We start from the raw sequence: 25740 nt of genomic DNA, 5'->3' as shown, positions 1-25740 counted from the left end.
CCCAGCAGGCGTGACATCATTTGAAGCCATACAGGGGAGAACTTCCTCCCTCACTCTGCTACACACAGCCCAGAGCAGTTCAGTGTGAGAAGAGTTATGATTGGCTAAGGCGCTGCACAGCCCATCCAACCCTCCACCCCCACCTCAGCAATACAGACTGCATTTCCTGATTTTGGACTTCTGCCAGGCCAGCAGGAGTCCAAAATCTGTGCAAGATATAGAGGGAAATGTGCTCTGGACAAGTTGGGAGACACCAGCTTTTTTAAACACAAATAAAACATAGAAAACTTCAATAAAAAAAACAAAAACAAAGTACATTAGAAAGAATTTTTTTATTTACCATAACGAGTGCAATAGCAAAAATTAGTTTTAATGACAGTGCCCATTTAAAGGTCCTGGGCCCCAATACAAAATCTGTAACAGCGCCACCACCTGGTGTCTTGTTATGTAACAGAAGGGCTTAGGAATAATAATTCTCTATTTATATAGCGCACACAGATTCCGCAGCATTGTACACTCAAATTGGTCACTGTCCCCACAATCTAAAGTCACTTATTAGGGAATTATTATGTTTCGGAATGTGAGAGGAAACCGACGCAAACACAAGGAACATACAAACTCCTTCCAGATAATGTCTGAACCTAGGACGCCAGCGCTGTAATGCAACAGGGCTTACCACTGCTGCTAGGCCCTGGTGCAACTGCTACCTCTGCATCTACTATGGCTCTGATGTATTTACTGACCCAGGGACTCCGTATTTAAATTTTTTACCAACTTTAAGCTCTCTACTTGCTGTCAGTGAATGAAAACGATACCCATGCAGACCTATTACTTCTTATAGCTAAGTCAGTGTTTTCCCAACAGTATTCCTCAAGTTGTTTCAAAACTACAACTCCCAGCATGCCCGGAAATCACCTATGGGGACCTACTAAACGAAGTTCCTGAAGAAACTAAACCATTGCATTCTCCCCTAGAAGTGACATATTGAGGAAAAAACTTTTTTTTTTATTTATCAACTGGCTCCAGAAAGTTAAACAGATTTGTAAAGTACTTCTATTAAAAAATCTTAATCCGTCCAGTACTTATGAGCTTCTGAAGTTGAGTTGTTCTTTTCTGTCTAAGTGCTCTCTGTTGACACGTGTCTCGGGAACCGCCCAGTTTAGAAGCAAATCCTCATAGCAAACCTCTTCTAAACTGGGCGGTTCCCAAGACACGTGTCATCAGAGAGCACTTAGACAGAAAAGAACAACTCAACTTCAAAAGCTCATAAGTACCGAAAGGATTAAGATTTTTTAATAGAAGTAATTTACAAATCTGTTTAACTTTCTGGACCCAGTTGATATATATATATAACAAATTTTTTTTCCTGGATAACCCCTTTAACAGAGGCGTAACCTGAAAGTTCTGGGCCTCAATGTAAAATCCGTAACAGCCCCCCCACCTGGCATCTTCTTATGTAACAGAAGGGCCTTTCTGCCCTCTCAGAAATAATAATTCTTTATTTATATAGCGCGCACAGATTATGCCCAAACTAAAGTCTCTTATTTGTGAATTATTATGTTTTGGGGTGTGAGAGGAAACTGGAGAAAGCCCACGCAAACAAGGGGAGAACATAAAACTCTTTGCAGATGTTGTCCTTGGTGGGATTTGAACCTAGGACGCCATCGCTACAAGGCAACAGGGCTAACCTCTGCTGCCGGGCCCTGGAGCAACTGCTACCTCAGCATCCAAATCCGGGACTCCGTATTTACATTGTTCACCATTTTCAAGATCTCTGCTTGTTGTCAGTGAACGGGAATAATACCCATGCAGACCTATCGCTTCTTACAGCTAAGGCTGTGCTTTCCAAACAGTATGCCTCCAGCTGTTACAAAACTACAACTCCCAGCATGCCCGGACAGCCGAAGGCTGTCCGGGCATGCTGGGGGCTGTAGTTTAGCAACAGCTGGAGGCACAAAACTGTGCTAAGGGTTTTCTACAATTGTATTCAGTCTACAAAATCCTCCGTGAGCAAAATACAGCAGCAGCGCCAATTGAAATATTACGTCTACTAAAAAAAACACAGAAGTTTATTGACATTAGACCGGACAAGCCCTTTATAGGGATGAAGCTGCGCAGTTTGAGTCCGAATTAGAATCTTAGATTGTCGCTCGTGTTCTCATTGGATCAGCAGGATATAGTTTGGGGTTAGTTGCTTCTGATGACCGATGAGACCGTGGCCGCACTCCCTGCGTAAGTGCTCGTGTCATGTGGGCGGTATGGGTGGTTAGCACTGCAGGGGGTATGTATGTTCTTCCTGTGTTTGCGCTGGTTTCCTCCGGGTACTCCAGTTTCCTCCCACAATCCAATAATACACTTAAAAACCAGTCCAGGGACGTAGTCAATGAACGGAGCTACAGAATATATTAGTGCTATGTAGACTAAACTATGTTTACAATATAGAGGCTGAGAGCATTCACTTCTAGGCCCCTATGGACGCATTCAGTGGCCTACCTACGCTTTGGCGAAACCGGCTCAAGCCTGAGGCGCGCGCCCGGTGGGGTGTGCAGGCTGCCAAAGCGTAGGTACTGCAGTGGCGCACGTTCGCTAATGGGGATCTAGGTCACCAGCCCCGGATCCCCGCACGCGCTCACAGCTGAATGAGGATGAAAAACCTGGTTATATAGTTAGCTACCTGGCTACCTATCTACCTACCTGGCTACGTACCTACCAATATATTCACCCCTACATTGGGGGGGGGGGGGGTGTCAATTTATCTACCAGGCTATGGGGGACTACCTAATAAGATAACTAACTGCTGTGGGACATAGAAACCTGCCTACTGTGGGTGGACATACCTACTTAATGGGGGACCTACTATTCTACCTACTTTTACTGTGCAGGACACCAAGGGGGCATGATGATAGTTTGGGCGGGCCTATAGATGAGGAGTTCGTGTAGAGGTGGGGAAGGTCCTGGCTGGACGAAAATGAAAAAAGACGACGCCGATCAGAAGAGAAGTTAATTGAGTCAGTTATTTATCTGTATGATACTGGGGGGGGGGGGGGGGGGCGTCAACACATGCGCACACATTGGGGAAGTCCATGCCAGAGGTGCAAGGGGCACTAAGTATGACTCTGCACTGTATACCAAAGGGCACCCTTTTAGCATATGTTGGGCTGGTATGCATCGGCATACCTTATTTTCTATTGTATAGGAAAACATACTGTTACGCCGAGCGCTCCGGGTTCCCGCTCCTCCCCGGAGCGCTCGCTACACTCTCGCTCCCGCAGCGCCCCGGTCAGATCCACTGACCGGGTGCGCTGCGATACCGCCTCCAGCCGGGATGCGATTCGCGATGCGGGTGGCGCCCGCTCGCGATGCGCACCCCGGCTCCCGTACCTGACTCGCTCTCCGTCGGTCCTGTCCCGGCGCGCGCGGCCCCGCTCCCTAGGGCGCGCGCGCGCCGGGTCTCTGCGATTTAAAGGGCCACTGCGCCGCTGATTGGCGCAGTGGTTCTAATCAGTGTGTTCACCTGTGCACTCCCTATGTATACCTCACTTCCCCTGCACTCCCTCGCCGGATCTTGTTGCCATTGTGCCAGTGAAAGCGTTTCCTTGTGTGTTCCTAGCCTGTGTTCCAGACCTCCTGCCGTTGCCCCTGACTACGATCCTTGCTGCCTGCCCCGACCTTCTGCTACGTCCGACCTTGCTTCTGCCTACTCCCTTGTACCGCGCCTATCTTCAGCAGTCAGAGAGGTTGAGCCGTTGCTAGTGGATACGACCTGGTCACTACCTCCGCAGCAAGACCATCCCGCTTTGCGGCGGGCTCTGGTGAAAACCAGTAGTGACTTAGAACCGGTCCACTAGCACGGTCCACGCCAATCCCTCTCTGGCACAGAGGATCCACCTCCTGCCAGCCGGCATCGTGACAGTAGATCCGGCCATGGATCCCGCTGAAGTTCCTCTGCCAGTTGTCGCTGACCTCACCACGGTGGTCACCCAGCAGTCACAACAGATAGCGCAACAAGGCCACCAGCTGTCTCAACTGACCGTGATGCTACAGCAGCTACTCCCACAGCTTCAGCAATCATCTCCTCCGCCAGCTCCTGCACCTCCTCCGCAGCGAGTGGCCGCCTCAGGCCTACGACTATCCTTGCCGGATAAATTTGATGGGGACTCTAAGTTTTGCCGTGGCTTTCTTTCACAATGTTCCTTGCACTTGGAGATGATGTCGGACCAGTTTCCTACTGAAACGTCTAAGGTGGCTTTCGTTGTCAGCCTTCTGTCTGGAAAAGCTCTGTCATGGGCCACACCGCTCTGGGACCGCAATGACCCCGTCACTGCCTCTGTACACTCCTTCTTCTCGGAAATTCGAAGTGTCTTTGAGGAACCTGCCCGAGCCTCTTCTGCTGAGACTGCCCTGCTGAACCTGGTCCAGGGTAATTCTTCCGTTGGCGAGTACGCCGTGCAATTCCGTACTCTTGCTTCAGAACTTTCCTGGAATAATGAGGCCCTCTGCGCGACCTTTAAAAAAGGCCTATCCAGCAACATTAAAGATGTTCTGGCCGCACGAGAAATTCCTGCTAACCTACATGAACTCATCCATCTTGCCACTCGCATTGACATGCGTTTTTCCGAAAGGCGTCAGGAGCTCCGCCAGGATATGGACTTTGTTCGCACGAGGCGTTTTTTCTCCCCGGCTCCTCTCTCCTCTGGTCCTCTGCAATCCGTTCCTGTGCCTTCCGCCGTGGAGGCTATGCAAGTTGACCGGTCTCGCCTGACACCTCAAGAGAGGACACGACGCCGCATGGAGAATCTCTGCCTGTACTGTGCCGGTACCGAACACTTCCTGAAGGATTGTCCTATCCGTCCTCCCCGCCTGGAAAGACGTACGCTGACTCCGCACAAAGGTGAAACAGTCCTTGATGTCAACTCTGCTTCTCCACGTCTTACTGTGCCTGTGCGGATATCTGCCTCTACCTTCTCCTTCTCCACTAAGGCCTTCTTGGACTCCGGATCTGCAGGAAACTTTATTTTGGCCTCTCTCATCAACAGGTTCAACATCCCAGTGACCAGTCTCGCCAGACCTCTCTACATCAATTGCGTTAACAATGAAAGATTGGACTGTGCCGTGCGTTACCGCACGGAACCCCTTCTAATGTGCATCGGACCTCACCACGAAAAAATTGAGTTTTTGGTCCTCTCCAATTGCACTTCCGAAATTCTCCTTGGACTACCCTGGCTTCAACACCATTCCCCAACCCTGGATTGGTCCACAGGGGAGATCAAGAGTTGGGGTCCCTCTTGTTTCAAGGACTGCCTTAAACCGGTTACCAGTACTCCTTGCCCTGACCCTGTGGTTCCCCCTGTAACCGGTCTCCCTAAGGCCTATATGGACTTTGCGGATGTTTTTTGCAAAAAACAAGCTGAGACTCTACCTCCTCACAGGCCTTATGACTGTCCTATTGACCTCCTCCCGGGCACTACTCCACCCCGGGGCAGAATTTATCCTCTCTCTGCCCCAGAGACTCTTGCTATGTCTGAGTACATCCAGGAAAATTTAAAAAAGGGCTTTATCCGCAAATCCTCCTCTCCTGCCGGAGCCGGATTTTTCTTTGTGTCCAAAAAAGATGGCTCCCTACGTCCTTGCATTGACTACCGCGGTCTTAATAAAATCACGGTAAAGAACCGCTACCCTCTACCTCTCATCTCTGAACTCTTTGATCGCCTCCAAGGTGCCCACATCTTTACCAAACTAGACTTAAGAGGTGCTTATAATCTCATCCGCATCAGAGAGGGGGATGAATGGAAAACGGCATTTAACACTAGAGATGGACACTTTGAGTATCTGGTCATGCCCTTTGGCCTGTGCAACGCCCCTGCTGTCTTCCAAGACTTTGTTAATGAAATTTTTCGTGATCTCTTATATTCCTGTGTTGTTGTGTATCTGGACGATATCCTGATTTTTTCTGCCAACCTAGAAGAACACCGCCAGCATGTCCGCATGGTTCTTCAGAGACTTTGTGACAATCAACTTTATGCCAAAATGGAGAAATGTCTGTTTGAATGTCAATCTCTTCCTTTCCTAGGATACTTGGTCTCTGGCCAGGGACTACAAATGGATCCAGACAAACTCTCTGCCGTCTTAGATTGGCCACGCCCCTCCGGACTCCGTGCTATCCAACGTTTTTTTGGGGTTCGCCAATTATTACAGACAATTTATTCCACATTTTTCCACCATTGTGGCTCCTATCGTGGCTTTAACCAAAAAGAATGCCAATCCTAAGTCATGGCCTCCTCAAGCGGAAGACGCCTTTAAACAGCTCAAGTCTGCCTTTTCTTCAGCTCCCGTGCTCTCCAGACCTGACCCATCTAAACCCTTCCTAATGGAGGTTGATGCCTCCTCAGTAGGAGCTGGAGCGGTCCTTCTACAAAAAAATTCTTCCGGGCATGCTGTTACTTGTGGTTTTTTTTCTAAGACCTTCTCTCCGGCGGAGAGGAACTACTCCATCGGGGATCGAGAGCTACTAGCCATTAAATTAGCACTTGAGGAATGGAGGCATCTGCTGGAGGGATCAAGATTTCCAGTTATTATTTACACCGATCACAAGAACCTCTCCTATCTCCAGTCTGCCCAACGGCTGAATCCTCGCCAGGCCAGGTGGTCTCTGTTCTTTGCCCGATTTAATTTTGAAATTCACTTTCGGCCTGCCGATAAGAATATTAGGGCCGATGCTCTCTCTCGTTCCTCGGATGCCTCGGAAGTAGAGCTCTCTCCGCAACACATCATTCCTCCTGACTGCCTGATCTCCACTTCTCCAGCCTCCATCAGGCAAACTCCTCCAGGGAAGACCTTCGTCTCCCCACGCCAACGCCTCGGAATCCTCAAATGGGGTCACTCCTCTCATCTCGCAGGTCATGCGGGCATCAAGAAATCCGTGCAACTCATCTCTCGTTTCTATTGGTGGCCGACTCTGGAGACGGATGTTGTGGATTTTGTGCGAGCCTGCACTGTCTGTGCCCGGGATAAGACTCCTCGCCAGAAGCCCGCTGGTCTTCTTCATCCTCTGCCTGTTCCCGAACAGCCTTGGTCTCTGATTGGTATGGACTTTATTACAGACTTACCCTCATCCCGTGGCAACACTGTTGTTTGGGTGGTCGTTGATCGATTCTCCAAGATGGCACATTTCATCCCTCTTCCTGGTCTTCCTTCTGCGCCTCAGTTGGCAAAACAATTTTTTGTACACATTTTTCGTCTTCACGGGTTGCCCACGCAGATCGTCTCGGATAGAGGCGTCCAATTCGTGTCTAAATTCTGGAGGGCTCTCTGTAAACAACTCAAGATTAAATTAAACTTTTCTTCTGCTTATCATCCTCAATCCAATGGGCAAGTAGAAAGAATTAACCAGGTCCTGGGTGATTATTTACGGCATTTTGTTTCCTCCCGCCAGGATGACTGGGCAGATCTTCTACCATGGGCCGAATTCTCGTATAACTTCAGAGTTTCTGAATCTTCTTCCAAATCCCCATTTTTCGTGGTGTACGGCCGTCACCCTCTTCCCCCCCTCCCTACTCCCTTGCCCTCTGGTGTACCCGCTGTGGATGAAATATCTCGTGATCTTTCCACCATATGGAAAGAGACCCAAAATTCTCTCTTACAGGCTTCATCACGCATGAAGAAGTTTGCTGATAAGAAAAGAAGAGCTCCCCCCATTTTTTCTCCCGGAGACAAGGTATGGCTCTCCGCTAAATATGTCCGCTTCCGTGTTCCCAGCTACAAATTGGGACCACGCTATCTTGGTCCTTTCAAAATTTTGTGCCAGATTAATCCTGTCTCTTATAAACTTCTTCTCCCTCCTTCTCTTCGTATTCCTAATGCCTTTCACGTTTCTCTTCTTAAACCACTCATCATCAACCGTTTCTCTCCTAAACTTATCTCTCCCACTCCTGTCTCCGGTTCTTCAGACATCTTTCCCGTAAAGGAGATACTGGCCTCCAAAAAGGTCAGAGGAAAAACCTTCTTTTTGGTTGACTGGGAGGGCTGTGGTCCTGAAGAGAGATCCTGGGAACCTGAGGACAATATCCTAGATAAAAATCTGGTCCTCAGGTTCTCAGGCTCCAAGAAGAGGGGGAGACCCAAGGGGGGGGGGTACTGTTACGCCGAGCGCTCCGGGTTCCCGCTCCTCCCCGGAGCGCTCGCTACACTCTCGCTCCCGCAGCGCCCCGGTCAGATCCACTGACCGGGTGCGCTGCGATACCGCCTCCAGCCGGGATGCGATTCGCGATGCGGGTGGCGCCCGCTCGCGATGCGCACCCCGGCTCCCGTACCTGACTCGCTCTCCGTCGGTCCTGTCCCGGCGCGCGCGGCCCCGCTCCCTAGGGCGCGCGCGCGCCGGGTATCTGCGATTTAAAGGGCCACTGCGGCGCTGATTGGCGCAGTGGTTCTAATCAGTGTGTTCACCTGTGCACTCCCTATGTATACCTCACTTCCCCTGCACTCCCTCGCCGGATCTTGTTGCCATTGTGCCAGTGAAAGCGTTTCCTTGTGTGTTCCTAGCCTGTGTTCCAGACCTCCTGCCGTTGCCCCTGACTACGATCCTTGCTGCCTGCCCCGACCTTCTGCTACGTCCGACCTTGCTTCTGCCTACTCCCTTGTACCGCGCCTATCTTCAGCAGTCAGAGAGGTTGAGCCGTTGCTAGTGGATACGACCTGGTCACTACCGCCGCAGCAAGACCATCCCGCTTTGCGGCGGGCTCTGGTGAATACCAGTAGTGACTTAGAACCGGTCCACTAGCACGGTCCACGCCAATCCCTCTCTGGCACAGAGGATCCACCTCCTGCCAGCTGGCATCGTGACACATACGCTTCCCTGCTCAGTATATATACTTCTTATGTCCCACCTTGGCCGGTGATAGGTTGAAGCACCGTGTAACGTACCGGGGTGTAACGTACCGGGCTAAGGGAAGTAGGAAGCAGACAGCCCGGCCGACCGATCAGCTGTTGCGGAGCTCCAGGGGAACATAGGAAGGTAAGTGAAAGTTTGTTTTCTCTTTTATTGCAGCTCGGGCAGGATGGAATAGGAAAAGTCTGCACCGGACATCTCCTTTAAGGTCTCTGCATCACTGGTCACCTCATTGGGTCCTGGCTGGACTGTATAGACTTTACCATCTGTCTACCTTCAGTAAAGCTACCATTGTCTGTAACTTGGCTTCGGAGTCTTTATTGCCCCCGTGCCTAGCCCAGGATCCAGCGGTATACCTTCGGGTGGTTATTGGCTAAACCATGCCCTGACGTCATGAATACAAGGGGTTAATGCCATCTGCCCCTAGGGTAACAACATCTGCCCTGCGCCACACACCCCACCACCACATTTACAATGGGGAAACAAGTGAAGGGGGGCCTTGGGGACACTGAAGGAGGCTGCCTGACAGGACAGGGGTAACACCTCTCGTACTGGGCCACCACACACTCATTATGAAAGAAACAATGTCGAACAACAATACATTACAGTCTCTGATTGGGCAGGGGTGTGGGATCTATGGGGTGGGGAGGGGCTTTGGGGCAATGTTGACAGAGTTAAAGGTGTTGTCCCATGAGGCCACTGGGCACCATTAGGAGTCCCGTATTAGAGTGGATTGCCTGCTCTAGACGGAACATATCTTTGATCAGTGGTCTCAAACTGTGGCCCTCCAGATGTTGCAAAACTTCAACTCCCAGCATGCTGGGAGTTGAAGCTTTGCAACAACTGGAGGGCCACAGTTTGAGACTACTGTCTTTGATGGTTGCCCAATAATATGGCCACACACGCTCTCCCCCGTGAAGAAGCCGAACCCGGAAATCCGTAAATGTCTGTATTTAATATAAACACAAGACGTGTACAGTGATGGCCTTGTTTTTCAACGTTTTTAAATCTTCATCCTAAGAGTTACTGAAAGAGGCGTCTCACCCACAGGCCGGCTGGGTAGAGCGCTGCCACATCTTACTGCAGTGTCTGGGCTCAGCCGAGACCACAAGAGACCAGAAATCCTTACTCCAGCGGGTTTGCTGACTCCTTGTCCAGATGTTTCCAGCCCACGCTATATAAACACGGCGCGGCCCGAACAATGCGGCTCTCAATGAGGACCTTCTCCCCGACACAGATGACTTGTCACGTATTTATACTCCATGTTTCCAGCAGTAACTGCAATTCACCGGGAAAATGCAAAGACTGCAGGATTGTGAGCCACAAATATACAGATGGACACAAGGGCAGAATGAATCCCCCCCCCCCCCCCCAGGGCACATGAAGAAGACAAATCATATAAATGCACCCGGACAGATGTAGCCTGACTAGATGATAGATGAGGACTACACAGTATTGATCAGTCCATGGATAGTTCTTTACATTTAATTAAGATGGAAATCCCCGTAGTGCAATGGGGACGTAGATACGTAGATGACGTATTTGGGGACCGTGTGACACCCAACAACCAAAACACCCAGTAACACCCCCTGTAATGGAGATACCAGGTGAACGTGAAGATGACGTTTACATGTGAGACGTTGAGGACAAAATGGGGACAAGTTATGCTCTTCACATATAGCCGCATAAGAGTCTAAATTCAAGCAGAACAGAGCAGCACAACCGGCAGCGTCCAAGGTGATGTGGGTGCAAGCGGGTCCAATCGCAGCCCAGGTCACTGGCAGCAGCAGTAGATGCCAAGTAAAGCGTCCCACAGCACTCCAATTCAAGGTGAAAAAGCAATGAAGTTTATTTCCTCATATGTGGCAGCAACGTTTCGACTGGGCAGACAGTCGAAACGTTGCTTGCCACATATGAGGAAATAAACTTCATTGCTTTTTCACCTTGATTTGGAGTGCTGTGGGACGCTTTACTTGGTATCTGGATACCGGATCAGAATTTTCGCACATCCGCACCAATTCCACTTCCGCATTCATTTGGGTGGTTTCTGGGAATTGGTGTGGAATCCGCATGCTGAAATCCAGAAGTGTGAATGGGAGTGCGGAATCCTATAGAAGTCTATTGGGCTTTAATTTGAGGCGGAATCCGCATGCGGAAATTCTGCTGTGTGAATAGACCCTTAGGCTGGGGTCACACACAATTTTTGTTTACCATTTATTTTTTTTGGGCTAGAAAAAAACATCACAAAAAAAAAACTGTCCCCTCTTTTCACTCCCAAGATGCTGTTTTTAATTCGGAGTTCCTTTCAGTACTAGTCATCTGATTTTTTTTTTATCATGTCACCTTAGGTTTTTGATTGAAAAACATCAATATTAAAGAGGCGCTGTCATTGTTAAAAACTTTTCATATATTGCAGGACTCATTATAATATGACATTTCACAATATACACCTGTTAAAACTTTTTTTACATTTTCACCTGAAATTCAAGCTCAAAATAGCCACCACTAGGGGTCACCTGTCTTTTAGTCAGACAGACTAGTCTAGATTTGACAGCATACTGGATACCGGCCGTAAAGCATACCGGTATCCAGTATAGGAGATTTCTATTGTTTATGCAAAACTACAGATAAAGGATGTGTGGACATGCTGGGAGCTGTAGTTTTACAACAGCTGGAGGCAACACTGCTCTAACACAGTTATTTACAAACATTGCAGCTTCAGATGTTACTAAACTACAACTCCCAGCATGCTGAAATAGTCAAAGCTCTCTCGGACTCCTGAATGACAAAGAAGTTGATCAGACATTCAGGAGTCTGTGAAAGTTGAATGACACACATAGTGACAGCTATGCTGATTAGCATCCAGCTTTACTAGGAGAAGATAAAACAGATAGAACATGTATTCATAAAAATGCTGTACTTTTATTAAAAAATCCTTTCACTAATTTTATAAAGATCTATTCTTATATTTATACATTTTATCCTGTGATGAATTCACCATAATGTCTTCTGATTACTGCAGGCAAGCTACAAGCATCTTCCTCTGTGTAACATGACACAGCATAAAACCAGAGAGGAAAGGGTTACAGAGTAGAGAGTACTGATTGGCTGACTGCACAGGCTTGCTACTGTGAGGGAGACAGACTGACACGCCCCCTCCAGCCTGCACAATGAAAAAGTAACTCACCAGCAGATAAATGCTTATATCTCTGGATATATAGGTCTGAGACACATAAACATTATATGCACATGATCAGGATTGGGTCCTGAGTAACATATCACTTTTTTTCTTTTTTTTTTTGCACTAGGACAGGTACGCTTTAAATATGCATAGGGGGAGATTTATCAAAACCTGTCCAGAGGCAAAGTTGCTGAGTTGCCCATAGCAACCAATCAGCTCGCTTCTTTCATTTTTCAGAGGCCTTTTCAAAAATGAAAGAAGAGATCTGATTGGTTGCTATGGGCAACTGAGCAACTTTTCCTCTAGACAGATTTTGATAAATCTCCCCCATAGTGTTTTTCTGGCTCTTTTTCCTCCCATAGAAGTCTAAGGGTACATTCACCCATTTGTTCTTGCGGGCTTTCTGCCGCGTATTTGAAAGTGGGCGGGCTCTTCTCGGCTGTCCGTAGCAGATTTTCCGCAGCGGAATTTACGCTGCGGAAAATCCGCCGCAGTCTCTACTGACTTCAATGGGGCTTGTGGCGGATTTTCCACAGCGTAAATTCCTCCGTGGAAAATCTGCTGCGGACAGCTGAGAAGAGCCCGCACCCTTTCAAATACGCAGCAGAAAAGCCGCAAAAACAAATAGCGTGTGAACGCGCCCTAAGGGAGGAAAAACACCAAAATGTTGTGAAGAAACCCTATACCCTTAGCATGCTGCCAGCAAGCCTAAAGGAAGATGGAAATGCGCCCCCCCCCCCCCCCCAAAAAAAAAGGACTCCATGTGGGTATGCCATTTTTATATTTTCCTATGCACTCCCAGCTAACATCTGGTGGCAGCATTTTTGCCCTTAAAAACTGTAATTCCAGCTTCAGTGTGTAGGGATACTCCTATATTTTAATACATTTTCAGGAGGAATAACAGAGGAATGTCTACTATTTCATATAAAATTACTATATCAGTGGTCTTCAACCTGCGGACCTCCAGATGTTGCAAAACTACAACTCCCAGCATGCCCGGACAGCCGTTGGCTGTCCGGGCATGCTGGGAGTTGTAGTTTTGCAACATCTGGAGGTCCGCAGGTTGAGGACCACTGTACTATAACATACGTGTCATGGCGCCAGATAGGTCCTCAAAGTTTAGTTAAAGGGCTACTCCAGAGAAGTGAACTCATCCCATATCCACAGTATAGGGGACAAGTGCCTGATCACGGGGGGTACGGGCTACTTACCCGCCTTGCCACACTTCAGCTCCCACCTTTGGAGACGAGCACAATTGACGGCCTGTTCAGCCAATCACTGCCGGAGGTGTGACATCGCTGCGGCCGGTGATTGGCTAAGTGGGCCGCCACTTGCACTTGTCTTAGAAGGTGGGGGTCAATGTGCGCAGAGTATGTTGATGTGCCCCGTACAAGAAATTGTAGAGGTCCCATCGGTCAGATCCTTTGTATAGGAGATGTATGCAGTTCCCCGGAGTACCCCTTTAACATTTTTTTTTTGGTAACGGCTAAGTGACAACTAATATAGCCACCATTACAGTTCCCACATGGGCTGCTATCCGGCTTTCTTAAAGGGGTACTCCGCTGTTCAGTGTTTGGAACAAACTGTTCCATACGCTGGAATCGGCGCCGGGAGCTCGTGACTCCATAGCCCCTCCCCCCTAATGATGTCCCGTCCCGCCCCCTCAACGCAAGTCTATGGGAGGGGGCGTGCCCTCTCCCATAGACTTGCATTGAGGGGGTGGGGCATGACATCATTAGGGGGGAGGGGCTATGATGTCACAAGCTCCCGGCACCGACTCCAGCGTTTGGAACAGTTTGTTCCAAACGCTGAGCAGCGGAGTTCCCCCTTTAAGCTCCTGAACAGCACATCTGTCTAATTTTGCTATAACCCATCATTAGGCAGATTGGTGACAACCCAAGCAGTAACAGTCATCCTGGATATCACCCAGCTTTCCTAGAAACAGAGAGCCCAGCTTTCCTAGAAACAAATAATTTTTTTTACAGTATTATTCTTCTTATAATATTTTCCTTTCATCTTTTTTTTTTAATCTTTCCTTCCCAGGCACGCTCGCGTCCTATCGATAATCTCCTAATAAAACAATCTTTTTTCCAGCCCAAGGAAATCTGGGATCTTCGTCTCTCGGAAAATGTAACTGATTCGCTGGAAACGTTTCCTCCGCAGATGGTCGCCATTATTTACATTGGAATGCGCGGAAGGTAATCGGCCCATGTGGGCATTGCAGGTGTTGTGTCATAATAGGGTGGGGGGGGGGGGCGGGGGGGGAGTCCCCCCCCCCCCCCCTCTCATCCAAAATCGTCGCACGAACTGGTGTAATGTAATGGCTGATCCCATAGGGAGGACGGGATAAAGAAGATCTATAATCTGCTTTACCGGACTGGTGGGGGACGCTACAGACTGCAGGCGGGCCACACAGACTATGATGTGGGTGGCCGCCATTATTTATTATTAGGATATCCTTTCTCAATAACACAGCTTGGGTATATGATCCCATATCGGTAGGGGGGCGGCCGTGATATAATTGGCCGAATAGCACGATTTAATCTGGAATGCGACCGTGTCCGGAAATGTCAGCAAACAATTTTAGCCTAGTGTATCCATTTCCTATGAGTGAATATTTGAGGTTAGAAAGACTTCAGGAACTGTAGATCTGGCCACCGTTTTATTACTCGCAATTACATTGGCTTTGGAGCAGTGTTTCACAACCAGGGAGCCTCCAGCTGTTGCAAAACTACAACTCCCAGCATGCCGGGACAGCCGTTGGCTGTCCCGGCATGCTGGGAGTTGCAGTTTTGCAACAGCTGGAGACACACTGCTCCAATGCCAATGGAAAACACTGATTTAAGGTATTCCTAAATTCCAGCAGGTTTCCTAATCCCAAGGTGTCCTCATATTGGAGAAAATATCTCTGGAGGAAGTAGCTCCAGTATGGATCCGGGCATGCTGAGAGTTGTAGTTTTGCAACAGCTGGAGACACACTAGTTGGGAAACACTGCTCCAATGACAATGAAAAACACTGATTTAAGGTATTCCTAAATTCCAGCAGGTTTCCCAATCCCAAGGTGTCCTCATGTTGGAGAAAATGTCTCTGGAGGAAGTAGCTCCAGTATGGATCCGGGCATGCTGAGAGTTGTAGTTTTGCAACAGCTGGAGACACACTAATTGGGAAACACTGCTCCAATGCCAATGGAAAACACTGATTTAAGGTATTCCTAAATTCCAGCAGGTTTCTCAATCCCAAGGTGTCCTCACATTGGAGAAAATGTCTCTAGAGGAAGTAGCTCCAGTATGGATCCGGGCATGCTGAGAGTTGTAGGTTTGCAACAGCTGGAGACACACTAATTGGGAAACACTGCTCCAATGCCAATGGAAAACACTGATTTAAGGTATTCCTAAATTCCAGCAGGTTTCCCAATCCCAAGGTGTCCTCATGGTGGGGAAAATGTCTCTAGAGGAAGTAGCTCCAGTATGGATTTGGGCATGCCGGGAGTTGTAGTTTTGCAACAGCTGGAGACACACTGGTTTAGGAATATCTTACAACAGTGTTTTCCAAAGAGTGTGTCTCCAGCTGTTGCAAAACTACAACTCCCAGCATGCCTGGACAGCTTTTTGGCTGTCTGAGCATTTTGAGAGCTGTAGCTTGTAGTTGCAGCTGAAGCTGGAAAACACTGATGTAAGGTATTCCGAAATCTCAGCAGGTTTCTCAATCCCAAGATATCCTCATGGTGAAGAAAATTGTCTGGGAAACACTACATTGCAGGCACATATGTTACCGCTGTATTATGTAAGGCAACATTTTCCAAACAGTTTGTCTCCAGCTGTTGCAAAACTACAAATTCCAGCATGCCCCACGATGGGAGTTTAAGTTTTGGAACAGCTGGAGGCACACTGGTTGGGAAACACTGCACTGGAGGCACATATGTTACCACTGTATTAAGTAAGGCAGTGTTTTCCAAACGGTGTGTCTCCAGCTGTTGCAAAACTGCCGGGCATGCTGGTAGTTGTAGATTTGCAACAGCTGGGGACACACTGTTTGGAAAACACTCATATAAGGTATTCCTAAATCCCAGCAGGTTTCTCAATCCCAAGGTATCCTCATGGTGGAGAAAATGTTTGGGAAACACTGCACTGGATGCACATATGTTATCACTGTATTAAGTAAGGCAGTGTTTTCCAAACGGTGTGTCCAAACGGTGTGTCTCCAGCTGTTGCAAACCTGTCGGGCATGCTGGGGGTTGTAGATTTGCAACAGCTGGGGACACACTGTTTGGAAAACACTAAGTGTAAGGTATTTCTAAATCCCAGCAGGTTTCTCAATCCCAAGGTATCCTCATGGTGGAGAAAATGTTTTGGAAACACTGCACTGGAGGCACATGTTACCGCTTTATTATGTAAGTCAGTGTTTGCCAAACAATGTTCCTTCAGCTGTTGCAAAATGACAACTCCCAGCATGTCCTGGCATGTTGGGAGTTGTAGTTTACCAACAGCCAGATCCACACTAGTTTAGTTGTATCTGTTTCCAGGAAACTTGAGTAAACAATATGGCTCCCATTATAGTTCTACAGGACTACAGTAAAGACTGACACTTGCAGACTGGTTAAGGCTATAGAGGAGTGTTTCTGTCTGTCAGGGCATGCTGGGAGTTGTAGTTTTACAACAGTTGGAGACACACAGTTTGTAAAATGCTGATGTAAGGTATTTTCAAATCCCAGCAGGTTTCTCAATCTCAAGGTATCCTCATGGTGGAGAAAAATGTCTCAAGTCAGGAAGGTTCCCTTACTATTGCAAGAGGATATAGCTCCAGTATAGATCAACCCTTCCTACTTTGTATGCAACGGATCTATGCATTAGCTGCGCTAGAGCAGACATACAGGGGGAGGGGGATGCCACCAATACTGTATCTATATTTATGTCTTCCACATAGTGATTATGCTGACAACCATAGCTTACTGCTTGTTAGTTGCAGTATAGATATCATACAGATACTTTAGTCATATGATATCAACGCAATACAGTAAAAAAAACAAAAAACAAAAAAACAAGTCTCAGTATATCCAGATTAACCATTGTATTCTCAAACCTAAAAAGATGCTCCTTACAAAATTGCATTTTTCTGCATTTTTTCATGGAGTGCAATTTCACCAGTGACCAGTATGTGGTGTTGTGAGGAAAAAAAAAAGCAAATATGACACATATTGGTTTTAACTATCCTCACCTGATTTTCATTTAATAGACAGAGCATGAGCATCCTATAGATGTACTGATAAGTGTCAACTATACCAGTGGTCTTCAACCTGCGGACCTCCAGATGTTGCAAAACTACAACTCCCAGCATGCCCGGACAGCCGTTGGCTGTCCGGGCATGCTGGGAGTTGTAGTTTTGCAACATCTGGAGGTCCGCAGGTTGGAGACCACTGAGCTATACGATGCCAGACATCTTCCAGAAGGTGCATATATTGAATTGTAATGTTCGGTTTACTTACCATCATTCTGAAGTCCGTGGGGGCCAGGGCTAGGTGCAGCCCCCCCGATATGATATGAGAAGCGTCTGGCTTGGAACTGCTTGGCATAGGATCCGGGTTCGTCTTTGGTGCTGGATGGGGGATAGGTATATGCCGTGCTCCTGGGTCTGTTTACCTGCATGTTTGCCGGGTAGAGGGGACAGGCCTGCGTCCCTTTAAGTGCCAGCTCACCCTCTCCCCTCTGACCATATGGGAAGCCAGGAGAGGCGTCTGGCTGCACAGACATAAAGAAGAGGCTCCAGGCATTGGTAGAAGAACCTGGACAAGAAGTGGCAGTACCCTATATTGCACGACAGCACAATATCTGGGGCTATGAATCCGCTCCTTATGCCGGCGGATGAGCTGTGATGAAATCTCAATTCAACTATCCATAGGTTCTTCCAATCTTCCAACCTCCCTCCTCCGAAAAAAAAAAAAAAAAAAAAATTTGCAGTATTTTTGTAATCCAAGGTGCTGTATCAGCAGGAGAAACCCACTGTGGAATGGAGGAGATACTGCAGTATGACCGCACAGACAGAATCCGGCTATAGCAATGTTGTCTATGGGATCTCCTATAATCCTATAGGACGGTGCTCCCCAGCAAATCGGGACTCTGTCCGTGGTCTCAGGTGTCCGTCTGATGGCTAATCCATCAATCCCGCTGTTCTTCTGTGCGAATTAATTCCTTGTCCTGAGATGTCCTTAAATCCTCTGCGGCACCGCTTCCCAAAAACAGCAGCAGAGCGCCCGGCGGTATCTGTCTCCCCTATCTACGGCTGGTGCCAGCACCCTTGGGTGCACAATCCTGCCTTGTGTTCCACCTATACACCGTCTATCGTTTCTTTTGTTCTCGCTGCCTTCGCTAGTGATGCTTTTGGCTTTCCTCAAACCCTCCTGCCTTCTGTTTTTTCTTCTTTTCTCTCTCTGTGTATGTGAAATCTGACTCTCTCTCCTTGCCGTTGGATTTCACGTCAGATGTATTTAAAATCTGGTCTGGATTTTCCCCTCACCCACCCTTCCCATCTCCCTGGAATATTGTCCTTCGCTTTTTCATGACTTATGCAGCATCCTGTCTTATGGTCCTATTAACCCCTCGGCAGACGCACTCCTGGGTCTGGAATTGCTAAGGCATCCTGGCGCAGAAGAATATTAGGTCAATTTGTCTTTACGGAGACGTTCTCCGGTCTGGATATATATAGATATATATATATATATATATATATATATATATAATAGCGGAACAGAAGTGGATGGAGGGTAATGAATGGAGTCATACAGCGACGTAATTGAAAGAGTTAACATCTGCTGCTGTTTCGCTTGGAGGAGCTACGATTCATTGATCACTACGCGGCTTAAGACCGCGGGGGTTAATGTCATTGCGTTTGCTGGGTCCGGCTCAGCCACAGGTCTTCACCACCTGTCACTGGCGCCTAATACTGACCTTCTGTCTCCTCATCGTCTTCCCCGAGTTCTCTTCATAATTCCTTATGGTCGCAGGCGATACCTTGGGGCCGTGTTAGGCGGAACAACCTGTCAGAATGTAAAATAAAAGAGATTATAAAATAAGGTATACTGGGAATATACAGCTATTCCTATTTTAGCCCCAACCAATAACCACAGACGATGGGCAGTTTTATGTGGTTGCGCCATTATTTTATTAAGACATTAAAGGGGTATTCCAGGAAAAAAACTTTTTTTTATATATCAACTGGTTCCAGAAAGTTAAACAGATTTGTAAATTACTTCTATTAAAATAATCTTAATCCTTTCAGTACTTATGAGCTTCTGAAGTTAAGGTTGTTCTTTTCTGTCTAAGTGCTCTCTGATGACACCTGTCTCGGGAGACGCCCAGTTTAGAAGCAAATTCCCATAGCAATCCTCTTCTAAACTGGGCGGTTCCCGAGACACGTGTCATCAGAGAGCACTTAGACAGAAAAGAACAACCTAAACTTCAGAAGCTCATAAGTACTGAAAGGATTAAGATTTTTTAATAGAAGTAATTTATAAATCTGTTTAACTTTCTGGAGCCAGTTGATATATATATAAAAAAAAGTTTTTTCCTGGAATACCCCTTTAAACATACATTGTGGTGTCTGACTGACCTGATGACACTCCACACCAGGGTGGCACGTGCCGCCAGGCTGTTGACCATACCCACATTAGTCGGGCTCTGCCAACTCCTCGCTGATGGCTCAGCCCCAGTAGGCTGCCATTGGCGACTGACCACACATTTGCGCCCCAACATCGGCCCATAACCTCACAATGCCTTTGGGCTCTTAGATAAAGTGACGCAATATTTCTGCCTTAGGCTATGTTCACACGGCGGAATTTCAGTGCGAAAATTCCATCAAATTCTGTTGTGTTTAATGGGGATTCCGCTGTCCCATTCACAAGCCAGAATTTTTCCGGTACGGATATTCCACTTACCGGATTCTCAAAAAAAAAATTTGAACATGTCTTTAAGTTTTGTGGAATCCCATTGAAGTCAATAGGGGTTTTTGAATTTTGTGTTTTAAAGGGGTACTCCACTTTTTTTTTTTTTAATCAACTGGTGCCAGAAAGTTAAACAGATTTGTAAATGACTTCTATTAAAAAATCTTAATCCTTCCAGTACTTATTAGTTGCTGAATACTACAGAGGAAATTATTAAATTTTTGGAACATAGTGCTCTCTGCTGACATCTCTGTCCATTTTAGGAACTGTCCAGAGCAGCTATGGGAAGTTTCTCCTACTCTGGACAGTTCTTAAATTGGACAGAGAAGTCAGGAGACAGCACTGTGCTCGTGATGTCAGCAGAGAGCTCTGTATTCCAAAAAGAAAATAACTTCCTCTGTAGTATTCAGCAGCTAATAAGTACTGGAAGGATTAAGATTTTTTAATAGAAGTAATTTACAATTCTGTTTAACTTTATGGCACCAGTTGATTACACCAGTTGATGGCACCAGTTGACTACAACTCCCAGCATGCCCGTACAGCCTTCGGCTGTCCAGGCATGCTGGGAGTTGTTGTTTTGCAACAGCTGGAGGTGTCCTGGTTGGGAAACAATGCTATAGATTGAGAAGCCTCAGAGTATTTTTGTATTGCAAAAAGGAGCATCAAGTTGCATGTATTCCCTATGTAGAGAAAGAGCGGTGCAGTTGCCCATAGCAACCAATCAGATCGCTACTTTCATTTTTAAAGAGTCCAGTGAAAAATGAAAGAAGGGATCTGATTGGTTGCTATGGGCAACTGCACCGCTCTTCCTCTACACAGGTTTTGATAAATCTCCCCCCTAGGTCTCCAAACTGTGGACCTCCAGATGTTGCAAAAACTAGGGGGTAGAGGTTCTATAGAAATGAGCTGGTGGGTCTAATTTGCATAAAATGGCCCATTTGCATAAAATAAATAGCCTCACAAATAGCAAGTACAATTTGCATTTCCCGTTGAAATAATGTACACACCAATTTTCGGGGGCCATTTTTTTTTGTAGCTGTAAAAAAAATTCAGTTTTTTTTGTAAAAAAAATTAAAAAATACAAAATAAAAGCAATGTCATACAAATTAACTGTCTTAAAAAAAAAAAAAAAAAAAAAAAAATTAAAGAACATGCCCATCAATATAATGGAGGATTTTCGCCCTCATTAGTGAACTAATGGATAGAGATGAGCGAATTTACAGTAAATTCGATTCGTCACGAACTTCTCGGCTCGGCAGTTGATGACTTTTCCTGCATAAATTAGTTCAGCTTTCAGGTGCTCCGGTGGGCTGGAAAAGGTGGATACAGTCCTAGGAAAGAGTCTCCTAGGACTGTATCCACCTTTTCCAGCCCACGGGAGCACCGGAAAGCTGAACTAATTTATGCAGGAAAAGTCATCAACTGCCGAGCCGAGAAGTTCGTGACGAATCGAATTTACTGTAAGTTCGCTGATATCTACTAATGGACGATTTTCTATTGACAACATTAGAGCATATTATTATAAGAAAATCTGCAGATTTTTACCCAATTTTTTCCCAATTATGGATGTTTACTGTGTGTAAATAAGATCTGACTGATATGAAGCAATGTAGATACCACATGCAGGTAGTAAGCAAACACGACTTGTTTGTGGATCAGTGTTGACCTGTGTTGGGGCCATATAAACAGTAGAAAGGTTCCAGCTAGAATAACCCAAGCTCGTCTATTAGTGGTGAAAGGGAAACACTCTCTTCCTGTCCCACAGGTACAATCCCACCCGGTCAGGGTATACACAACATGTCAATTCTGTATCAAACAATGGTCTCTATGGGGGTGGTCTGGTATGGACACGTCTTTATCATATTACAGATGTGTGGTGTCTTGGGGTGTGAAGGTGAGGTGTATGGAGCAGATGTTGTAAGCCAGGCGCAAGGTGTTCTTAAACCCTAAATGTCCGTGACGCCAGGGCGTCGTTTTCCCGGTAACCACCCGAACGGTAGTACCGCTGTCCCGAAGTTAGGCAGGGCAATAATAGTCCAAGACCAGGTTAGGGTTAACAGTAGCTTTTCTGAGGTAGACAGATGGAAATAGGGGGAGATTTATCAAAACCTGTGCAGAGGAAAACTTGCCCAGTTGCCCATAGCAACCAATCAGCTTGCTTCTTTCATTTTTATGAAGGCCTGTGAAAAATGAAAGAAGAAATCTGATTGGTTGCTATGGGCAACTGGGCAAGTTTTCCTCTGCACAGGTTTTGATAAATCTCCCCCATAGTCTTTACAGCTAGGCCAAGATCCCCGAGAGGGGGCCAGTAACACAGAAGAACCTTGCAGCTTGCTGGGACTTGTAGTGACTTTAATAGACTTTAGTTCAGCCACGCTGAGTACAATAGACTTGACTTTAGACTTGACTGGACTGTAGGTAGTGACAGCAGACATAGACTTGACTTACTGGAATGTGGCTGTAGGTAGGCTTGAGGCCTCCAGATGTGCTGGACACTAGCTCTGAGACGTCTGGTCTTTACTGTGCCTCAGCAACTAAGAGAGTGATTGTAAGGGCTGCCCCTCTTATAAAGGGGGGCTGAGCCAGAAGCCCATAGGTCAAGCTGCAGGTCACCTGGTTAGCTGGTGCTCTCTGGGTAACATAACATATATCATGTGGACACATTATCATGTGACAACTCAAAGGTCCTTAAAGGTCCTTTATACATAACACACATAACACTAAACATACAGTAATATATATATTACTATGGGGGAGACACTGCAGAAGAGCCCCTAGGACACAGAGGGACTGAACCTGACAGGGCCTAAGTACTGTACGGGACTATATCCCATACTGGAACATCACAGGGGCATAGCTAAAAAGTGCTTGACTCTATGCCTAACTTTTGAATGGGGCCTCTCTTCGACCATAGACACCCCCCCCCCCCCCCACACACACACACACAGATCAGACCCCTAAATCAGTTAATTAGCTTTGCTTGTCTTCAGGCCCATGAATACAGGTCCTGCCCCCAGCCAGGACTGTGTGCTGGACCCTGAATATTTCAGGTGGGCCTGTGCTCTCCCTGGACTGTGGAGCCATGTCAGAACTGCAGCCACTGGGATGTAAAATGTCCTGTCATTTAACAAAAACTTTACAGAGACATGTCCAAAGTTTTGGGGTCTCAGTGCTTTACTCCCTTGCTCCTTGCGATTTCAATCCAGTTGCACTAGATGGGCTCCAAATGGATGGAGCTAACAGCAAACAGGTGAGTGAAGCTCGCAGCCATGTGCTTCTCCCAGCAATTAAAAAGTGGGGGTCTCAGCACTTAGCTGAGCCAAACTTTGGATGTGTCAAAAGTGTTTTTTATTATTTTTATTACAGGGACTTTAAAGATGGGCCTGTCCACGTGGTGTACATAGAGCCTACATGGCGCTACATGGAGTTCATCCAGCCCTAGAATACTATGTGCACCACAGGATGTCAGTGCTGTCTCCCTGAGGCACTGGATTCTTCACTAGATTTGTAGTGAGCTTGGGGGATGTAGAGTGAACAGGGGTGATGCAGAGTAGTGTTGCAGGGTTTAGCATTAACCCTTGATTGTCGTGACGCCAGGGTGCGGGCTTCCTCTAGATATATAAATGTCCTACCACCACATACATAAGCTAGACATGTAAAGCATCTCCATGATCTAGTGAGTAACATATAAAAGCATAATTATTTTCTTTGATATGACAGGTAAGCTTTTAGCTTATTTTGCCTGCAGCTCCTCCACAGGACAAATAAAGCATAGCAACCACACTCAAAATCAATGGATGTGATTCACCATTGACAGCAGGTGACCCTGTGGTCCACCAGTGTCCAGAGCTGATAAGGAAGAAATAGTTATGTCTCCATTTATGAGACATGAAGTGGGAAGGATGACTAAAAGGGAGATGAGACACCGCTTACCAGCAGATGCCGAGCCCAAATGTGTAACAGCTGTAGGACTTCAGAGCTCGATCTGTAGGTGTGACGGGCCTATCACCATGGAGATCCCATGTCTATATGTATAGCTTTGAAGACAGCGACATTCATCACATCATGTTCATCAGATCTGAAAAATAAGAGAACAAAGAATTATATACATACCCGAAAAAACACATGATAATAAACAGCCCCTATGAGGCAGGTGCGGCCCCTGGAGCACTGCTGCATGGGGCCACATGGGACTGGACTGGTCTGCACCCACGTGCACAGGAGCAAGGAGTCCAGCACACATCAAACTAGGGGCTTTTAGTTTTGTTGGAGGGGAGAATTACCTACATATTGTGGGCTTCTAGCTTATAGATTGGAGGGGGGGGGGATGACTTACCGACCTGCATTCTGGGGGCTTCAGACTTCTAGTGGGGATAGAATTACCTACCTACATGCTGGAGGCTTCTACCTAATTGGTGGGATTACCTACCTAACTACATAACAGGGCCTTTTACCTTATGGAGGGGGGGGGGGGGGGTTAAAAACCTGCATAATGGGGGATTCTACCTAATTGGGAAGATTCCCAACCTACCTATATACATTCTGCAGGCTTTTAGCTGAAAGGGGGGATTCCCTACCTACCTGCTGGTGGATTCTACCTAATAGAGAAAGGGGAATTACACAGCTGCATAATGGGAACTGCTACCAAATAGAGATGAAATCACCTACCTACTGGGAGCTTTTACCTAATGGGGGGGAGCTACCTACATATCACCACTGTGGGGGGGGGGGGGGGGGGGTAATCTTCTATTCTCGCCTCAGGCAAAAAAGTAGCTAGCTAAAGCTCTGGGTCTCAGCAGAGAACCCTAGTGGCCGGATTTCAAGTGAAAAATAAAATAATTTAAACACAAAATAAATAATAGAAGTATATTAGAGATATGTTGTAGTACATAAGTACTACAACATATATTATAAAAAAAAGTAGATGACAGTGCCCATTTAAAGGGGTTATCCAGGAAAAAACTTTTTTTTATATATATATCAACTGGCTCCAGAAAGTTAAACAGATTTGTAAATTACTTCTATTAAAAAAATCTTAATCCTTTCAGTACTTATGAGCTGCTGAAGTGGAGTAGTTCTTTTCTGTCTTTTCTTCTCTGATGACACGCGTCTCGGGGCAAAAGGGGGACGGGCATGAGGGGATGGGTTTTTCAGAGAACACCAAAAAAAATTATTACAGTGTTACTATGAAATGGTAGTGTTGTGGCCTTTATTGCACATAGTTTTGCACCATTACTGCATTTTGCGCCCTAATTTACAGAGATAAGGAGATCCAAATGCCCTCAACAATAGGCATACCCCTGCAGCTATGGGGTTAAAAAAAAAAATAACTTTCCGGATTATTCTCTCCTAACAGAGACGATGGTAAATGAGGCGGAAGGAAAGCGCACTGACAGCGAGTGTCAGACTGTGTGTGGTCATTCTCTGCCTGTTGTGGTGGAGCCAAATCAGATATTTCTCCCATTGCTCAGACTCCAGAATAGAACCATCCCGCCACTTATAAAGTTATATTTAAAGAGAAATAATGTCCCCCACAATTGTAACCGACACGGCGGATACGCTGCAGATTCTCCAAATTCAAGGGGTACTCCAGTGGAAAACATATATTTTTTTTAAATCAACTGGAGCCAGAAAGTTAAACAGATTTGTAAATTACTTCTATATAAAAATCTTAATCCTTCCAGTACTTATCAGCTGCTAATTGTTCCACAGGAAGTTCTTTTCTTTCGGAATTTCCTTTC

General features: G+C 46.6%; 1 protein-coding gene across 1 annotated transcript in view; it reads right to left on the bottom strand.

The window, feature by feature from the left end:
• FGD1 (FYVE, RhoGEF and PH domain containing 1) overlaps positions 1-25740 on the bottom strand; it is a 187949-nt gene that overhangs the window by 138620 nt on the left and 23589 nt on the right. Inside the window, exons 4-5 of the mRNA XM_056537762.1 lie at positions 23933-24077; positions 17549-19096 (exon numbers count right to left, since the gene is read on the bottom strand). Coding sequence (XP_056393737.1) covers positions 17549-17813 — 265 coding nt within the window. The 5' untranslated portion in view covers positions 17814-19096; positions 23933-24077. The remainder of the gene's footprint in view (positions 1-17548; positions 19097-23932; positions 24078-25740) is intronic.

The sequence above is a fragment of the Hyla sarda genome, chromosome 9, assembly GCF_029499605.1.
Source record: "Hyla sarda isolate aHylSar1 chromosome 9, aHylSar1.hap1, whole genome shotgun sequence".
In the NCBI taxonomy this organism is placed as follows: Eukaryota; Metazoa; Chordata; class Amphibia; order Anura; family Hylidae; genus Hyla; species Hyla sarda.
This window is presented reverse-complemented; position numbering and strand designations above follow the sequence as displayed.